At 42.0% G+C, this 17,152-nt stretch overlaps 1 protein-coding gene across 6 annotated transcripts in view; it reads right to left on the bottom strand.

The window, feature by feature from the left end:
- PARD3B (par-3 family cell polarity regulator beta) overlaps positions 1–17,152 on the bottom strand; it is a 1,359,033-nt gene that overhangs the window by 451,695 nt on the left and 890,186 nt on the right. For all 6 annotated transcript variants that reach the window (XM_073541872.1, XM_073541870.1, XM_073541869.1 and 3 more), the window contains one exon: positions 10,547–10,591. In XM_073541872.1, coding sequence (XP_073397973.1) covers positions 10,547–10,591 — 45 coding nt within the window. The remainder of the gene's footprint in view (positions 1–10,546; positions 10,592–17,152) is intronic.

Raw genomic sequence — 17,152 nt, 5'->3', positions numbered from 1 at the left:
CTATCACAAGAAATTTGTTCAGAAACCTTCCGAGGAGCAAAAAAAAGTTATTTTATTCTCTACATCTACCGAAAAAAAAATGCTCTATTGAACACAGAAAGTAAAATAAATTTTCCCTTGGTGAAGCTGGAATAAAAATTAGTGTGCAGGAAAGCAAGTTACTTCCAAAGAGCATATTAAAGAAAAGTTAATGTAGTTTTCAAAGTGCGGAAGAAAAATAATAGTGTATTTATTTGCTATGCAATATTTTATTAAAATGATATTCTTTTATTATGTAATTTATTATGTTATTATTAGTAGTTTTATACTTTTTGAGCAGCGTGCTCATTTTTAATGTACTCATACTAACGGATTTTCACTGCTAGAAATGAATTTAAACTTGACAGCTCATAATAATAAATGGATTTGTGAATTCCTAGCCTTAGTTTTTCTTTCAAGGAGAGAAAATAAAGCTGGCATAAGTGTGATATGTGCCTACTATATGGGGCAACATAACTATAGTTTAATTCTCCTATGATAATTACATTGAGAAATGAAGCAGTGAATTGTAGTTATTATCCTTGTCTCCAATGCTGCATTCTCCTACTTCTTGGATCATTACATATAATATGTAAGATATCGTATTACTGCTCTGGCAGTAGTGGCTATTGTAATACTGTTCTTCTAGTCATGGAATAAAGCCACTAGAGCATGGATCATTACAAAAGTCATCCACAATTTCAATCACAGTTTCCAAGTTTTGTGTGTGTTATTTGGCAATTCATAAAAAGTGCAATACAAAGCAAGAAAGAGAGTGTTATTTTACGTCTAAGCCGGTGACATATAACATGGTTATCACAATTTAAGACCTGCTCACACTGGCAGATTATCATCATAGTCTACGCGTTTAGCAGCAAATGGACCAATTGGCTACTGTTAATGAATTTGGCAACCATCCATAAAATTCTGGTGTTTAATCTTCATAGTACTGCTGTAGAAATTATTTCAATTGGAGGCACAATTAATAAATAAAAGGTCATTCATAGTGATGTCTGCACAACACAGTGATGCAGCTACGTTGTTCCTCCACCCAGGAATAGTTTCCACCATTACTGGTTGCACTGATGGAACTCCTTCTCCCATTCTTGAAGATGAATATTCTAACCACAGTGCCACTGAAAATTGTTATGTGGGTTAATATCCTCAACTGAAAGACAGCACCCTAATATGTGATACAATGGTGATTTTATATAAACTGCATACCAGTGCACCATAATATACAATTCAACACATTGGGCTGTAATGGCAAAACCATTTAATGAAGCTGACAATTGTACAAAGATATGTACAGGTCACTGTATGGATTTGCTGGTGTATGTGACATGGTTATGTGGTTTACAGTCATTAACTTGCAAGCAGCTTATTAGCTTAGCATAGGGTTAACACTTAGTGCCAGCCCAGGAGGAGAGGAGTGACTGGGGCATTTTGTACAGGAAGCTAGTTCCGGTTAGTCAGTTATGGTTGAGCTATTGAAGCAATAAGAAGCATTAGATTACTGCCGGCCATAAGTGAAAGTGTGCTGCGATAACAAATCTAAGTATTAAAGTGCAGAAAGGTGTAACTGAAGCCAATTACCATCTAATGGCAGGAGTACACAGACAGGAAAGGAAGTCAAAGCAACACACATTGACCAGCGTGACTAATATACAAGAGGATCTTTCACTTATGGTGAGCACCTGCAGTGGCAATAATTAGAAAAGACGGAGCCATGATCCCCATAGGCAGCTGGTGTGGCATGGGCTACTGACAAAGTGTAATTTATATCTGACCAGGAAGGAGCATGGGGTACTGCACCGTAGTGTGCGATAATAGCAGTGGTAGAAGACATACTCTGTTACTCTGCAGCTGTACTGAACATTGTCGTTATGCAGTTTGTAAAGCAACTAAGATATTAGCCGCTGCCCTGTGTTGAAGAAATGGTTAAAGAAACGCGTGCTGTTTAGTATATGTTGTAGAATGTTATCAAAAACTCAAGTAAAGCTCAATAACTTTTTAAAACTCCTCATTAACTCCTAGCTGGAGCATTTATTTAATTTAAGCCTCGAAGGCTTGCCTTCGGGACGCTGGCACATGGTAGAGTTTCACATGCTTTATCACACTTTTATGGGAAGTAGGCTCCTGCTCCCACATCTCTTTGGCTATGTCAAGCAGACCTCTGGGATGCCGGCTGTATAATACCTCAAATGGTGAGAACCCAGTGAATACTGCGTTATTTCTTGGACTGCAAACATTAAACAGGGCAGTAACACATCCCAATTCCTCCCATCTTTGGAGACCACCAGTCTGTGGATGGTACACCGTTGTGCACAATTGTTTAATCTAGAGCAGCTTGCATAGTTCCTTTGCCACCTTGGACACAAAAAAGTCCCCTGGTCCGTAAAGATCTCCTGAGGTAGCCCGAGGCAGAAGAACATTGCAATCAGCTCTCGGCCAATAAGTTTCGCCGAGGTGTGATGAAGTGGAATTGCCTCCAGGTAGCAAGTAGTATAGTGTATAGTGTTATGAATGAGTCACCATAGGAGGCAAAAACAGAAATACTAGCTAAGTCCAAATCTAAACTGCCCCAGAGCAGACCCCAAAGCAATAGGCAGCCCCCAACATATAATGACGGTGAAGCAAGATGAAAAAACACTCACACGGATAGAAAGATAGGCTGAGTAAATGATGGGGCCCAAGCTAACTAAATAGGACAGGATAGAAAAGCTGCTGTCTGCAATCCGCCAAAACCCTATCAAAACAAGAGCCAACAGATTGATAGGGAAAAAAGCCCTGAAGACGCTAGGCTTCAAAAAGACTATATCAGTACTCAGGTATTTTCTGAAGACAGAGCAAAAAGGAATTCAGCTCACCCCAGCAGGGAATGGCAGAAATCCAGAAAAACAAGGCAAAACAAAACCAAAACACAAATGCAAAAAGCAGAGCAGAAAACTTAGCTTTTGAGGAGCAGGAATCAGACTGGTCTCCTAGAATCCCTCAGGGAAATCACCAGCAAGGCAGAAGGGCGTCGGCTGCCTTATATCCAGTCAGCAATTCCAGTCACCCAGTCATCATCATCCTGCTCAGGTGCTTGGTAATCAGCCTCACAATGAACAAATGAACTCACAACAGTATAGTCTACTACCTCTAATATGTGTTGAATGCCATGACATAACTTTACAATTGGCCCTACCAGTTCCATAGCAATCTGCTCAAAAGGTACCTCTTTAATAGGCAGAATAACCAATGAACTACGGAAACTTGCGGTGGGTGAAACTCTGGGCAAAACTCACAAAACCTCTGCATGTCAGCTTTAATCCCAGGCCAAAGAATCACTGCATAGTCGCTCTTGCTTCTTTTTAATCCCTTGGTGACCACCCAGCATGTGTTTGTGGACCATCTTGAGCACCGCTCGACAGTACGACTGGGTCACTACCAGCTGTTCCTATAATTCATCACAAATTTTTACAAACCGATATAGCAACTCTTGGTTGACCACCTCTGAACTGGGTTGCTAAGCCACTCCATTTACCTCTATCACCCTTTCACATGATCGGGTCAGTGTGGGATCCTGGAGCTGAGTTTACACTTTTTTCCTATGAGAGTGACCCCTATGACAAGTATTTTTGACTCAAGATCTTCGGTTCCAAGCCCGGACAGATCTTTACTCGGGGAGAGTTAATTTTACTCTCTCATAGGAACAAGGGGCAAGTCTCTTCCCAGTACAGTCAAGTAAGGAAGGGCTTGACAACTCCCACCACATGTTTAACCTCCTCGCATGGAGTAGAAAAGATAACATCCACTGTTGGATACTCCTGGAGTTCACTGTGAATACAAATGATCTTGCCTTTCCCCAGTGGGTTCTATCAAAGATCAGTGACCGATGGACGAGTATCACTAGGTTCCCTGAGTCCAAGAGAGCCTCCGCCCGGTGTTCATTGATGATGTGCACCTGTCAGCGATGGGGTTCACCAACTGGTGTAGACGGTCTGGGCATACATAGACACCCGGCAAGTAAAGCCACAGTCCATAGGTTTAGCAGTCAGAAGGTAGTTGGCAGCCACATGCCCTGGCCCTTGGCACCACCTGTACCTGACAGCAGTGGCACTGCTAGTCCATGAGACTGATTTATGGTTAGGTGGTCTCCTGCCACCCTCGCTCCGTGGAAGTTCCTCAGTATGGGCTTGGTTCTGACTGACTCCATCAGAGGATGAGGTCCCTTTTCCATGCTCCTGGGCTTGAAGTGGCTGGCTTAAATCCTGCAGTGGGGCAGAGTCCCATACGAAGTCCTGGTTGGCCATATAATGCTTGATCAGGCCAACTAACTGATAGAGGTTGTCTGGGTCCGTTTGCTCCACCCAGTGCCTGTATAACTATTAACAGAATTTGCATCAATCGGTCAACTACTACCCTCTCTTCCATATGAGCTAGGCTCAAGGCCTCAGGCTTTGTTTTTTACTAACTGCAACAAGTCATATGCCTGAGACCTAGTGAGTCAGATCTCCACAAAGCATTAATGGTACATTCGTTGTGCCCGAACATACATATTAACCCACGGTTGGGCAAAGATCTCACCTTTGAGTTTCCCAAAGTCCTGGGCATCTTCCCAGCTGAGATCAAAGCAAGCCTTCCGGACATCTCCCATTAGGAACGGGGCCACCACTTCAGCCCACTGGGACATCGGCAAACTCTTCAGCAATGAGGCAGTGAACCAAGAAAGTTCAACTTAAACACTTTTATTTTCCAACTTACACACAAATTCAAAACTTTATCCTCCGGTTCACAGCTGCAATGTCTGTATTGGTCCATATTATTCTGTTGCCATGAACAACTGCACCACCGTATAATCCGTGGACGCGGTAATGGCTTGCTAAAGTCTCTGTTCTGTGTTATCGTTTCACACAGACAGGCCAGCAAAGAGGTCCTGCTCTGTTGCATGCAAAACCCAATACTGACACACGCAAACCTTATCTGAAAGTCTAAATGGAAATCGTGGACATGGGCCACCCCCAAGCCTGGAGTGGAGGAAGATATCAATCCCACAACCAACCTACACATCTGTAAAAAATAAAAGCCCATGTCAGGTTTCTTAATTCTGACTTGGGCAAAAAGTCTGCCCAAGTTCACAATCACTTTTACTTTGCATTGTAACCACAGCTGTGGCTGTAATTACAATGTTCTCCAGCAAGTTTAGTATCTTTTCTGTGCACATCCTGGAAGACACGGAATGACCCTCGTATAAGTTCCTCATCACTCTCTGACACTTTATAGATACAGTAGATGTAAAGAAAGCAATAGGGGTCACAAACAGTTGAATTAATTTTAGTATAAGAAAATGGATACACATATTAGAAAATGAATACACAATCTATATATACACACATTCTGGAATTATAGCCCGAAAGTGGCATGTTCAGTTGGATAGGAAAGGGGTATGATAGGACCCAACAGAGAAGTATCACCTGGTCATGATTGATGGGCACACATGAATTGGACAATTCATGCGCTAAGTCTAGGTTCACATTGCGTTAATGCAGTCTGTTCAACGCATAGCATTGACGGACTGCATTAACGCTACTGGGTGCGATAATGCCACTATGTAACGGAAGCGTTAAACGCTGCCCACAAACGCAATGTGAACCCAGCCTAAGAACCTTCACTTTTTTGTAAGTACATTTTGCTGAGTGGAAATGCAGCTTGGAGTTGATGTTTCCATTGTTTTTATATGTCTTGGCATTCACAGAGTGCTGCTGTGCTATTTTATACATATATATATATAAACACACATACATATTGTCATGAGTCTTAATTTGAACCCTTGAGCACGTGTTTGTGATTGGCTTCTCTATCCCTTGAGTCACAGCAGTTACACCTTCTCCAGGTGTTTATTAATGGGTATCTTTGTTTTAGTCTTTTTAGATTAACAGATGTTTTATTTATTTGTTTATTCATTTGTTGTCCTAATCACCTTTCGGCTATGTATACTTTCCCTTTGCTGGTGTTTCCTGCTGGTGATATTCTCATTTGGATGTCCGGCGATACTGCCGTTGTTTAGGCCAGTCAGTTAAAGACCAGCTAAGGTTTATCTCTCTGCTGATTATGCTTTTCACCTGCATATATCTTTGGTTTATAGTTTAGGAAGTAGGGGCAAATACGCTAACAGTACATACTTAATCTTTTCACACAGCTCCAGCTTCAACAGATCCGTCAAAAGAACGGATCTGGTGCATCAGTTTTTTGCAATCTTCATCGGATCCGTTTTTTTCACACTCTGACGCATTGCATATGGTTTTTTAATGAATAAAGATAATTTGTAGGGATATACACTCACTGGCCACTTTATTAGGTACACCATGCTAGTAAGGGGTTGGACCCCCTTTTGCCTTCAGAACTGCCTCAATTCTTCGTGGCAGAGATTCAACAAGGTGCTGGAAGCATTCCTCAGAGATTTTGGACCATATTGACATGATGGCATCACACAGTTGGCGCAGATTTGTCGGCTGCACATCCCTGATGCGAATCTCCCGTTCCACCACATCCCAAAGATGCTCTATTGGATTGAGATCTGGTGACTGAGGAGGCCATTTGAGTACAGTAAACTCATTGTCATGTTCAAGAAACCAATCTGAGATGATTCGAGCTTTATGACATGGCGCATTATCCTGCTGAAAGTAGCCATCAGATGTTGGGTACATTGTGGTCATAAAGGGATGGACATGGTCAGCAACAATACTCAGGTAGGCTGTGGCGTTGCAACGATGCTCAATTGGTACCAAGGGGCCCAAAGAGTGCCCAGAAAAAATTCCCCACACCATGACACCACCACCACCAGCCTGAACCGTTGATACAAGGCTGGATGGATCCATGCTTTCATGTTGTTTACGCCAAATTCTGACCCTACCATCCGAATGTCGCAGCAGAAATCGAGACTCATCAGACCAGGCAACGTTTTTCCAATCTTCTACTGTCCAATTTCGATGAGCTTGTGCAAATTGTAGCCTCAGTTTCCTGTTCTTAGCTGAGAGGAGTGGTACCCAGTGTGGTCTTCTGCTGCTGTAGCCCATCTGCCTCAAAGTTCGACGCACTGTGCGTTCAGAGATGCTCTTCTGCCTACCTTGGTTGTAACGGGTGGCAATTTGAGTCACTGTTGCCTTTCTATCAGCTCGAACCAGTCTGCCCATTCTCCTTTGACCTCTGGCATCAACATGGCATTTCCGGCCACAGAACTGCCGCTCACTGGATTTTTTTTCTTTTTCGGACCATTCTCTGTAAACCCTAGAGATGGTTGTGCGTGAAAATCCCAGTAGATCAGCAGTTTCTGAAATTCTCAGACCAGCCCTTCTGGCACCAACAATCATGCCACGTTCAAAGGCACTCAAATCACCTTTCTTCCCCATACTGATGCTCGGTTTGAACTGCAGGAGATTGTCTTGACCATGTCTACATGCCTAAATGCACTGAGTTGCCGCCATGTGATTGGCTGATTAGAAATTAAGTCTTAACACACAGTTGGACAGGTGTACCTAATAAAGTGGCCAGTGAGTGTATATACTGTATATATGATTTAAAGGATTGTGACTGATGGCAAAAAACTGATGTGTGTAAGAGGCCTTAGTTATATTATATGCTGTCTATCCTTACAGTATCTGTATGACCCACCGAGGACCCACAGGGGACTGAACGTTTATCTGCATATTATTATCTTTGGGAATGTTTCAGTTCTTATCTTTGATCTATATGCATTCACACCTGCTTACTATAAGGGATATCTAGGAAAGTCAAGGATAGTTTTCGTTGAGTAGGAACGCCAAAAATCATAGTCTTAGGGTGCCAACCTCCACTAATAGGCAGGAGTCATTGAGGACTATTGTAAGGCCTTTGTAAGTACTTAAAAATTTAAACATTTTTTTTTAAGGGATTACATGTTCACATCAAGGGAACATATCCCCAGATTTCTGCTACTCCATCTGAGAGCAGTATGATGTAGTTGCCACGACTCTGATTCCAGCGATGTATCACTTACTGGGCTGCTTGCTGCAGTTTTGCTAAAATCACTATTTTCTCTGCTGCAGATCTAGAAGTTTTCTGAATGCTGAGCTCTGTATAACCCTAACCATATCACTGATTAGCATCTTTCTGTGTACACAGTGCATAGGCTGAAAACTGCCAATCAGTGATGGGGCATGCACTATATCTGAGCTCCTAAATTTAGACGACTACATAGCATCAGGCTTACTTCTCACCTACTAATAATCTCCTGCTGATAAAAGTGTGATTTTATCAAAACTACGGCATGCAACCCAGTAAGTGCCACATCGCTGCAATCAGGGTCTCTGTCGCTACATGAATAGGTGGCAAAAAACTGGTGATAGATTCCCTTCTAATAGATTAGTTCCAAGTAATGAGATTACTATTCAAGGCAACTTGAACAATAATTCTATGCAGAAATACTTTCATGTAGCAGAACCATGCAGGGTGAATGTCATGTAGTACCAATTTTCTGCATAACTGTTATATTTAAACTTAAATTCCATAATTGGCCACAAATGTTCGTGTACATAGGTTCATTCCACAGATCTCAGTATTTTGTCCATGTTTTTTCAGGATGGTGGTTCCCCAACTCCTTCCTGAACACATTCATTCTGGAGGTATGCTTCTATGATGTCTTGACCTTGCATTTTCGTTGTACTGTATATGCACTTCCCTATCTTGCATGTATTTTCACGTATTTTTCAGCTTTACCCCACAGCCTGAGACACTACACTTTGCATCCACTGGCAGCAGGAATAAATTAATGTACCCTAGAATGATGCATTGCAGAGCTGACATTACTGCACTACCTCATTAAGTGAGACACTTTGAGGATTGGCACACACATACACTAGGAATAGTGCCATTGTCTCTGGCATCATCTGGCATTTTCAAGTGCTTTATTCCTATCTAAAACACCGTAGTTGGGCATTTATGCCCTGGTACTTTGGCAGCCACACAGAGGTGCTATGGTAATAGGCAGCCGGGCAGAGGTAACCAAATATTTTGCACAAGTGACAATTCAGGATCTTGGCAGCAGTTTGGGCAGGTGCACGGCCATGTTGAGTCTTTTTTATAATGTTAGTACTGTACACTAGTATTCAATGGACCAGTAATGTCAGGTTGTAAAAAAAGGGAAAATATTACATTAAACACTTTGTTGGAACTATATGCAGACACAATGCAAATGATCCAGGCAATATTTCAGGGTAAGTATGCCCATATTATGCCCAGCTCCTGCCATCCACACCTTTCTTTTTAGAAGAGAATATTTCAACTTCTGTCTACATCTTGATTATAGAAGTCACTGCAGACAGCAGATCTAATAGTAACCTTGCCCTGCATGCCCACTAACCTATAAAAAGGTCACAAAACTCACATCTTTGGCAACTAGCCATTTCTGTTGGCCACAACAATTGCAAATTAAATATAATGGTGCTGAAAAAGCTAAATGGGACAGAATTCTGTATGAATTTATGCCAAAGAACTGACATGTCGGGGAACCGCTGAAAGATAGTCAATGGGCATAGTGTATTGAAAAGGAATATGGTATAACTTTTGATATCCTGAGACAGCAAAATAACTTTTATACCTTTGTAACATGTTAGCCAATAGATAGAAACATATAAAAACTTGAGAGTCCTCAAGTTTCTCAGTCTCAGAGGACTCTCAAATTTTAATATTTTTCTATCTATTGGCTAACATGTTACATAGGTATATATTTTTCATGTATAAAAATAGAGGATACCAGACTGTATGTATCAAACCACTGAGAACTCTCAAATTTTTATATCTTGAGACAAAATTCAGCAAAAAATTTACAATTTATTGAACCAAAGCAAGACAACTAATAGGTCTTGCAAAACTTAGACGAGACAGTCATAACATTTGACAAATTTATCAACCTGCATGAGCCACTTTGATGAAACCTGGCACATTTTAAGACTGTCTGGTCTAAGTCTGCACTGTCTAAAAGATGATTTTACTAAAGCACCACTTCGGTGTTTTTTTTTACTTCATCACTGTAGTAGTATTACTATTGTCTGCTGCCAGCTCCTCGTAAAATACATCTCAGTCTTCTGCTGTTCCCAGTGGCGCTCCAGTCCCATTCCGCCAACTTGTGACCGCAGCTCCTGACTGACTGGAAGTCAGAGGTAACAGTCACAAGGTCTCAGTCTATGAGATCCTCGTTCTGGCCTCGCTCTTGCTCTCATAGAGTTACATTGAGAAGTGACTTTTTGAGAATATTATAGGTCACAACTAGCAGAAAAGAAGCAGAAGGTGGCAAGAAGAACAGAACACGACGGCTGGTAAGAATTGTACTATGGGCAAGGAACTTGTATTAGTAATACCACCCCGGTGGAGAAATAAAAAACTGCCAAGGTGCTGCTATAAATCTGCCCAATGTCATAAATATTTATTAATTTCTATAAATAAAAATTTCATACAGTATACTATAAGTATTCTAAACAAAATGTCCAGGTCACTTGAAATTCCTTACCTTCCTTGTGACCATTAATTGAAGCAATATTACTTTCATCAGCCACTGAAAGAAGAAAAAAAGCAGATAAATATTATTTCACTTTCAGTCAGTTAAATACTTAATCTTCAACACTTAGCAAAGTAAAAAGAATATTTGCTGTAAAATCAGTCATTATTAGAAGTACGCTTCAACGTCTTTACACATGATGCTAGACCATAGGATGTGGAAAATCTGACAAACAGGTCTTTGCAATGTGGAGTGAATTTTTTTATTCTTTTGCAGCAATCTACTGTCAGGAACACCGCACTGCACTTGCTCACTGAGCCAGTGCACGTGTCCTGAGTAAAGCGAACTGTGCTCAAAGATACCTGTGGAGCGGGCAGCAGCCGAGTAGATGCGTACTTCAGAGCCACAGGACCTGAAGCACGTGACTGCTAGGGGCGTGGCCTAAACTCCACAGAGCTAGGAGCTGCAAGATAACTCCTAGCAGGGTAACTGCGAGACAAAGTTACCAAGGGGCAAAGACAGGGAGAATAGTCAAGACGTAGCCAGTGAGTCACACACAGAGATAGCTGCAAAGGTACAAGAGGGGAGAGCAGAGAGTAGTCAGGTCACAGGCAATGAGTCATACACAGAGATAATAACGCAGTACAAAATCAACAGGCAAACTCACAACAGGAAACAGAACCGGGTCAGAACCATATAAACAAGCTATAGCAACAAACAGGCACACAGGGGTCAGCACACTAGGCCAATGGCAAAAGTATAACTGGCAGGGATTGAAGCTTCCCAGGGGTTTAAGAAGCTCTCCCAGAACCAGAAAGAGGCCACAATCATTAACCCCTGGTGTGCAGGTCAAAACCTGCACCCAGCTCCAGAAATTAACCCCAGGTGTGCAGCTCAAAAACCTGCACTGGGATCATGACATCTACCATTTGCTGGGATTGGGGAGATATTTTGCTTTGGATGTCTGCTGATTTTCAAATAAATCATTGCAAGATCTTTGCAGGTTTATTTCATGAAAGGCTGCTGGATTTTGTTTGCAATTGCAGTGGCTTTAAGCCATGTATAAGAGTTCTTCAAAGCACGAAAATAAGTCAGGCAAGGCACATCAATATGTCACAGCCACTAAACTATAAACCGCAGTCTAGAAATTGGACAAGCCCTTGATATTATTTATAGGTGCATCTATAACGTTGACACTGGTGAACTTGGACTATGCATAGACGTGAGAAGAAAAGAATATGTGTATTGAAAAACATAGGTTTTAGCAGGTTTGACGAATAACTTTCATTGACTATGTAGACCAGACATTCCTTCACATGTCTACAACCACAAAGCTATAACCAGTTTAAGTTGCCTCCAGAAAGAACTTTAGTAAGAAGGAATTACTTTTCCTAGATCAATATTGGAGAATCTTCTCCAAGAATGATACAAATATGCAACATGAAATGGAGCTTCAGTGAAAATTCAAGACTGAATGATCTGTCTGTGAAAAATGAGGATGAATGAACTCATGGAGAACATCCATCATTCATCCTCATTTTTCACAGTCTTCTACTAGGCATTGCTCCTACTGGCCAGTTTCCTACTCCACACTGATGAGGGGCAATACCCCGAAACAGCTGTCTGTGGATGGATACCATGTTTTCAGCACTCAACTTAAAGGTATTTGTAAGGCGGTTTATTGTAGTACACGAAAAAAGACGTTTCGGTCAATGTGACCTTCTTCAGTTACGTGTGGTATATAGATTGTGTAGAGCTTATAGGCATCTATCAGAAAGGACGATGGTGCTTTAGGCATTGAGGAGAATGATCTCTCTAAGGTAATGAGCTTGTCAGTATATAGGAGAGGGGCAAACGTGCCTCCCGATGCGGTGTCCACCGGTTTGGGAACCTAACCTTAGCACCATCTTGAGTTGTGCTCACGGTGTTCTTTCTATACGGATGCCATGTTTTGGCATAGGTGGTTTCCTTCATTGGAGACTGCCCTTCCCGTGGTTGTTCCTTCCCGGGAAAAGACCTGGCTAGTCATTGCTTGTGTTGAGAAACATGTGATGGTGTCTCCGCGGCTTGTGTTTTGCATGAATGATCTGTCTGACGCTAAAACAATATGGATAACAAAGATTGATGGGGGTCTGAGTGCTCAGATGGTGGAGGTAGTTGGTCTAGTGAGTCTACTTGTTAAATAATTTTTACATTGAGCACACCTAGACACATAAGGAGACATTTTGGGCTTATTTGCCATTTATTTCACACCATGAGTAGAGTTTTGATGGTACAGGACTTAAGGATTTTGTCAATTGATGTCAATGCAGACAAGTTAAAGGGGCTTTCCCCGAACAAAAGTTTAATCAATAGATTTTGAAATAATAACAACTTCCACAATTGGATGTGTTTAAATAAAATGTTCCTGTGCTGAGAAAATCTTATACATTTGCCCCTACTGTGTACTGTGTAATGGCTGTGTCTGATCATGCAGGAACACGGTCTGATCATACCACATCTCCTGGGCAGGGGGGGTGCAAACTAGTATACAGATAGGACAGAAGGGGATCGCAGCTGATTCCTTCTTTGAAGTAAAACATTGTTTAATAACAGGCAGGGAAATGTTTTACCTCACAAAAAGTATCAGCTGTAATCCCATGCTGTAATGTCTGCATAGTCTTTTTCTTCCTCACCTGTCCATGAGCTGTGGTAGGAGCACCCTTGGAATATTAGCTCCAGTTATATGGCAAGCAGTCCCCTGCCAGATGACTAGAGCTGATCTGGGTCTGTTGGACCCCAGCAGCTCCTGCTCCCTTCTAGCACCCGGCAATCACATGATTGCTGGGACCAGTGGAGGAAACAATCTCATCACCTCCTAATATGTACTAAGAACTGCTGACATTGCTTTCTCCTCTAGCCACAGTGTTGTGAATTAGGACCCTGTGCATTAGGACTGACCAGTAACTGCTTCCTCCTGGCAACCTACAATCACAGTCATGGGACAGAGGAGGAAGCACTGTTAGTGCTTTCTAATACAGATGAGGAAGCACTGACTTTGCATCCTCTTCCAGTAACACCAATCATGTGATTGTTGTGTGCTAGGAGGGAGCAGGAGCTGCTGCGTCCTAACAAATCAATTCTAATACTCAGCATCCTAATACACAGATTCCTAATCAATAGCTATCAGGAAGGCAAAAATTGTAACAAACCAACGGTGCCATATGTATGGGAATCTATTAGTGTCCGAAACCCAGATCCCCCCTTTTTCAGCTGCTTACTATGCAATAATGGTTTAGAACATCGTTACAGAGTAATCTGCATGTGACCAGGACATTTAAAGTGGTTTGGCAGTTGTGAAATAGTTTACTTTTCAGGAGCCCTGTGTAAAATGACATCATCCAAGTGATTGGACAACAACTGTCAGCGATGCCAACGTGATTTTTTATTTTTTTTTCTGGACAGCTTGTTATAAAATCAAAGACAGACAACATTTTTTACAGACACACTGGAAAACCAAAATAAATCATTAACATTTTTAATGAGTCTACAGACCATAATTCGAATATTCGATATTATTCATCTTATATTTCAATATAACACATTATCTGCAGTCATTGTGAATTGTAAAATTATGATAATTACAGTCACAACTAATTGTACAAATGAAAATAGCTTGAAAAAAAATTTAAAAAAATCAGGGACACATCAGCTTTTTTTTTGTTCTGTGCCCAATCCTTCTTTAATACCAACCACAAAGACAAGAATGTGCTGATCTCACTGCGATATTAGATCCAGTCTCCCAGCAGAGCCGATGGCATATTGAATGTGCTGATCTCACTGCGATATTAGATCCAGTCTTCCAGCAGAGCCGATGGCATATTGAGAGTGTTATTCTTATTATGCCATCTTCTGCGATTTCCAGACTGTTTGCTGGGAGTTCCTGAATGTTATATTGATAGGTCATTAGTATCAGTAATGGCAATCATTTTTACATCAATCTGCCACTTTTATCTAATAACAGCTGATTGATGGAGGTGTCCAGCCTCCATAGATTTCATTAGTCAACAATATTAATTACCCATACAATTTCTTTAGAAAAAATTTATCCTGGACAACTGCACATTCAGATTTGCAATTATTAATTATTGAGAGGCAATTGAAATGGTCCCTTAACCACTAAAGGACACAGGCAATTTATGCCCTAAGGATGCAGTGGATCATTACTCGTTTTTGTCATCCCATATTTTGATAGATTGCAATATTTATATAACAAACTTTTTGTGCCTTGCTTGGCCTGGGAATGAGGCTTAGTAGGAACAAAGTGTGACTTAAGCCCCCGCTACACACTGCGATATCGCTAGCAATATCGCTGTAAAGTCACCGATTTTGTGATGTTGCAGCGATATTGCTGCATGTGATACTTACCTCCGACCCGCTCCCCCGCTGCTCATCGTTGGTCGCGCGAGAACTCCCTGGACCATTTCTCGTTGGGCGCTTCCTGTGGCGCCGACGAGCAAGACGTGGACGCGGGCGGGAGGACGTCAGGATCGCCTCGTCTGACAGGTAAATAGCGACCCCCGACCCCTGCTATGTCGCTGGTGAGATCTGCCTGTGTGGCAGCTCACTAGCGACCACTTAGCGATGCACCAGCGATCCATATCGTTGTCGGGATCGCTGGTGCATCGCTTAGTGAAACGGTACCCTTACTGCAAAACTGGAGTGGTTTAACCCCTTCCCAAAGCAGCAAATTTCTGTTTTTGCATTTATGTCTTAGCCTCCCCTTCTTCCCAGAGCCATAACTTTTTATTTTTTTGCCCACATGACATACGAGGACTTGTTTTTTATGGAAAACAGCAAAAAAATTCCAAGTGCTGTGAATTTGTGACACTGTGTGTTGGGAACTGTTTTACAGTGTACTTCGTGTGGTAAAAATGACCTCGCAACATGACAATACTCATCACTTTGATTATGGCGATACCAAACATGTCCAGATTTTTAATTATTTTCGTGGTGAAAAAAAATCAGAAGTTAAAAAAAAAAAAATTGGGGGAGTTGTGTTACCATTTTCCGAGACCCATAATGTTTTCATTTTTCATTTGATGGAGCTGTGTGATGGCTTATTTTTTGCAGGGTGAGACAATGTTTTCATTGATACCAATTTTTTGTCCATTCACATTGTTTACCGATTGGGTTAATTACTTTTATATTTTGATAAATCGGACCTTTCTGAACGCAGTGATACAATACGTGGTGTATTTGCTGCATCTAGTAAAACTTGTGGTCTTCTTTGAAGCCCGGCCACTGGCAGAAATTCAAGGGAGCTTCGTAATGTCAAGTATGGAGGTCTACAACAGATCATTAACTGTCACAGCAACGCACTGGTGACCCACATTCACATCATCCCATTAGCTCGCTCCATACAATCACTACCAACTTGTGCCGTACATGTATGACGGATGTCGGGAAAATGTGAAACCGTGTACCAAAATTTCAGCATAAACTAAGTGTTAAAAGCATGTAAACATACTAGAGAATCTGAATATTGCCCAGAATTAATAAAAAAGCAATGAGTCCTTGTGGTAAATCAGGTAAATTTATCTACAGTCTAGTCTAAGGTTACACTTTCTGAGAAATAATAAGCTTCATTGTATATAAGGCTGGTTTCACATTAGCGCTTTTTAAGCGCACGCACGGCCGGGGGTAGCTCCGCCCCCGAGCCGGCTCTCTGCCCGGCGTGCCCGCCCCTTGCTTGTAGCGCCGCCTCCTAGCGCACAGCGGCGCCTGCGATCGGCGCACCCTATCTTTAGCATAGGGTGCGCAGATCGTGCGCAGGCCGTGCGCTAGTTGCGCTTTGACCTGCGCTGCGCACTTTTGACGGTGCGCCGTGCGCGCCAAAATCAAACTTTTCGGATTTCGGCGTGCTCGGCGCACCGTCAAAAGTGCGCAGCGCAGGTCAAAGCGCAACTAGCACACGGCCTGCGCACGATCTGCGCACCCTATGCTAAAGAAAGGGTGTGCCGATAGCAGGCGCCGCTGTGCGCTAGGAGGCGGCGCTACAAGCAAGGGGCGGGCACGCCGGGCAGAGAGCCGGCTCGGGGGCGGAGCTACCCCCGGCCGTGCGTGCGCTTAATAAGCGCTAATGTGAAACCAGCCTTAGCAGGTTCTCCTCAGGACTTGAGAAGCAGAAGCGCTAGCTACAATGGTGAATTCCTATTTCTCAGATAATAAGTCTTGGTGGGTGGAATTTGATGAGGTTAGTCTGCTTCCTGTAAGTTAGGATTTGGAACAAAGCAAAAATTAATGTGTGACAGAAAGCACCTAACAATTTCACGGTAAAATAAACCATTGCATAGTGCAGGACAGCTGTGAATTGGCTCCACTCAGTCTGTAGGGGTTATTCTCTTGCTCATCATTTCTTAGAAGAAACATCACACATTTTATTTACTTTTTTTTTTTTTTTTTTAACAGAAATGGATTTTGAAAAAAAGCTAATGTAAAAAAAAAAAAAAACTGTGAAAATAGAAAAACAAAGGATACAACCCTCATGCATTTCTCCACCATTTAGGATTGCATTTAATGCCATGCTTATTATACAGTGGGTATGGAAAGTATTCAGACCCCTTTAAATTTTTCACT

This window comes from Dendrobates tinctorius, unplaced genomic scaffold (genome assembly GCF_039654945.1).
Source record: "Dendrobates tinctorius isolate UK_male_01 unplaced genomic scaffold, ASM3965494v1 ptg000125l, whole genome shotgun sequence".
Lineage (NCBI taxonomy): Eukaryota > Metazoa > Chordata > Amphibia > Anura > Dendrobatidae > Dendrobates > Dendrobates tinctorius.
Note: the sequence above shows the minus strand (reverse complement) of the source record. Positions and strands in the feature narration are given on the sequence as shown.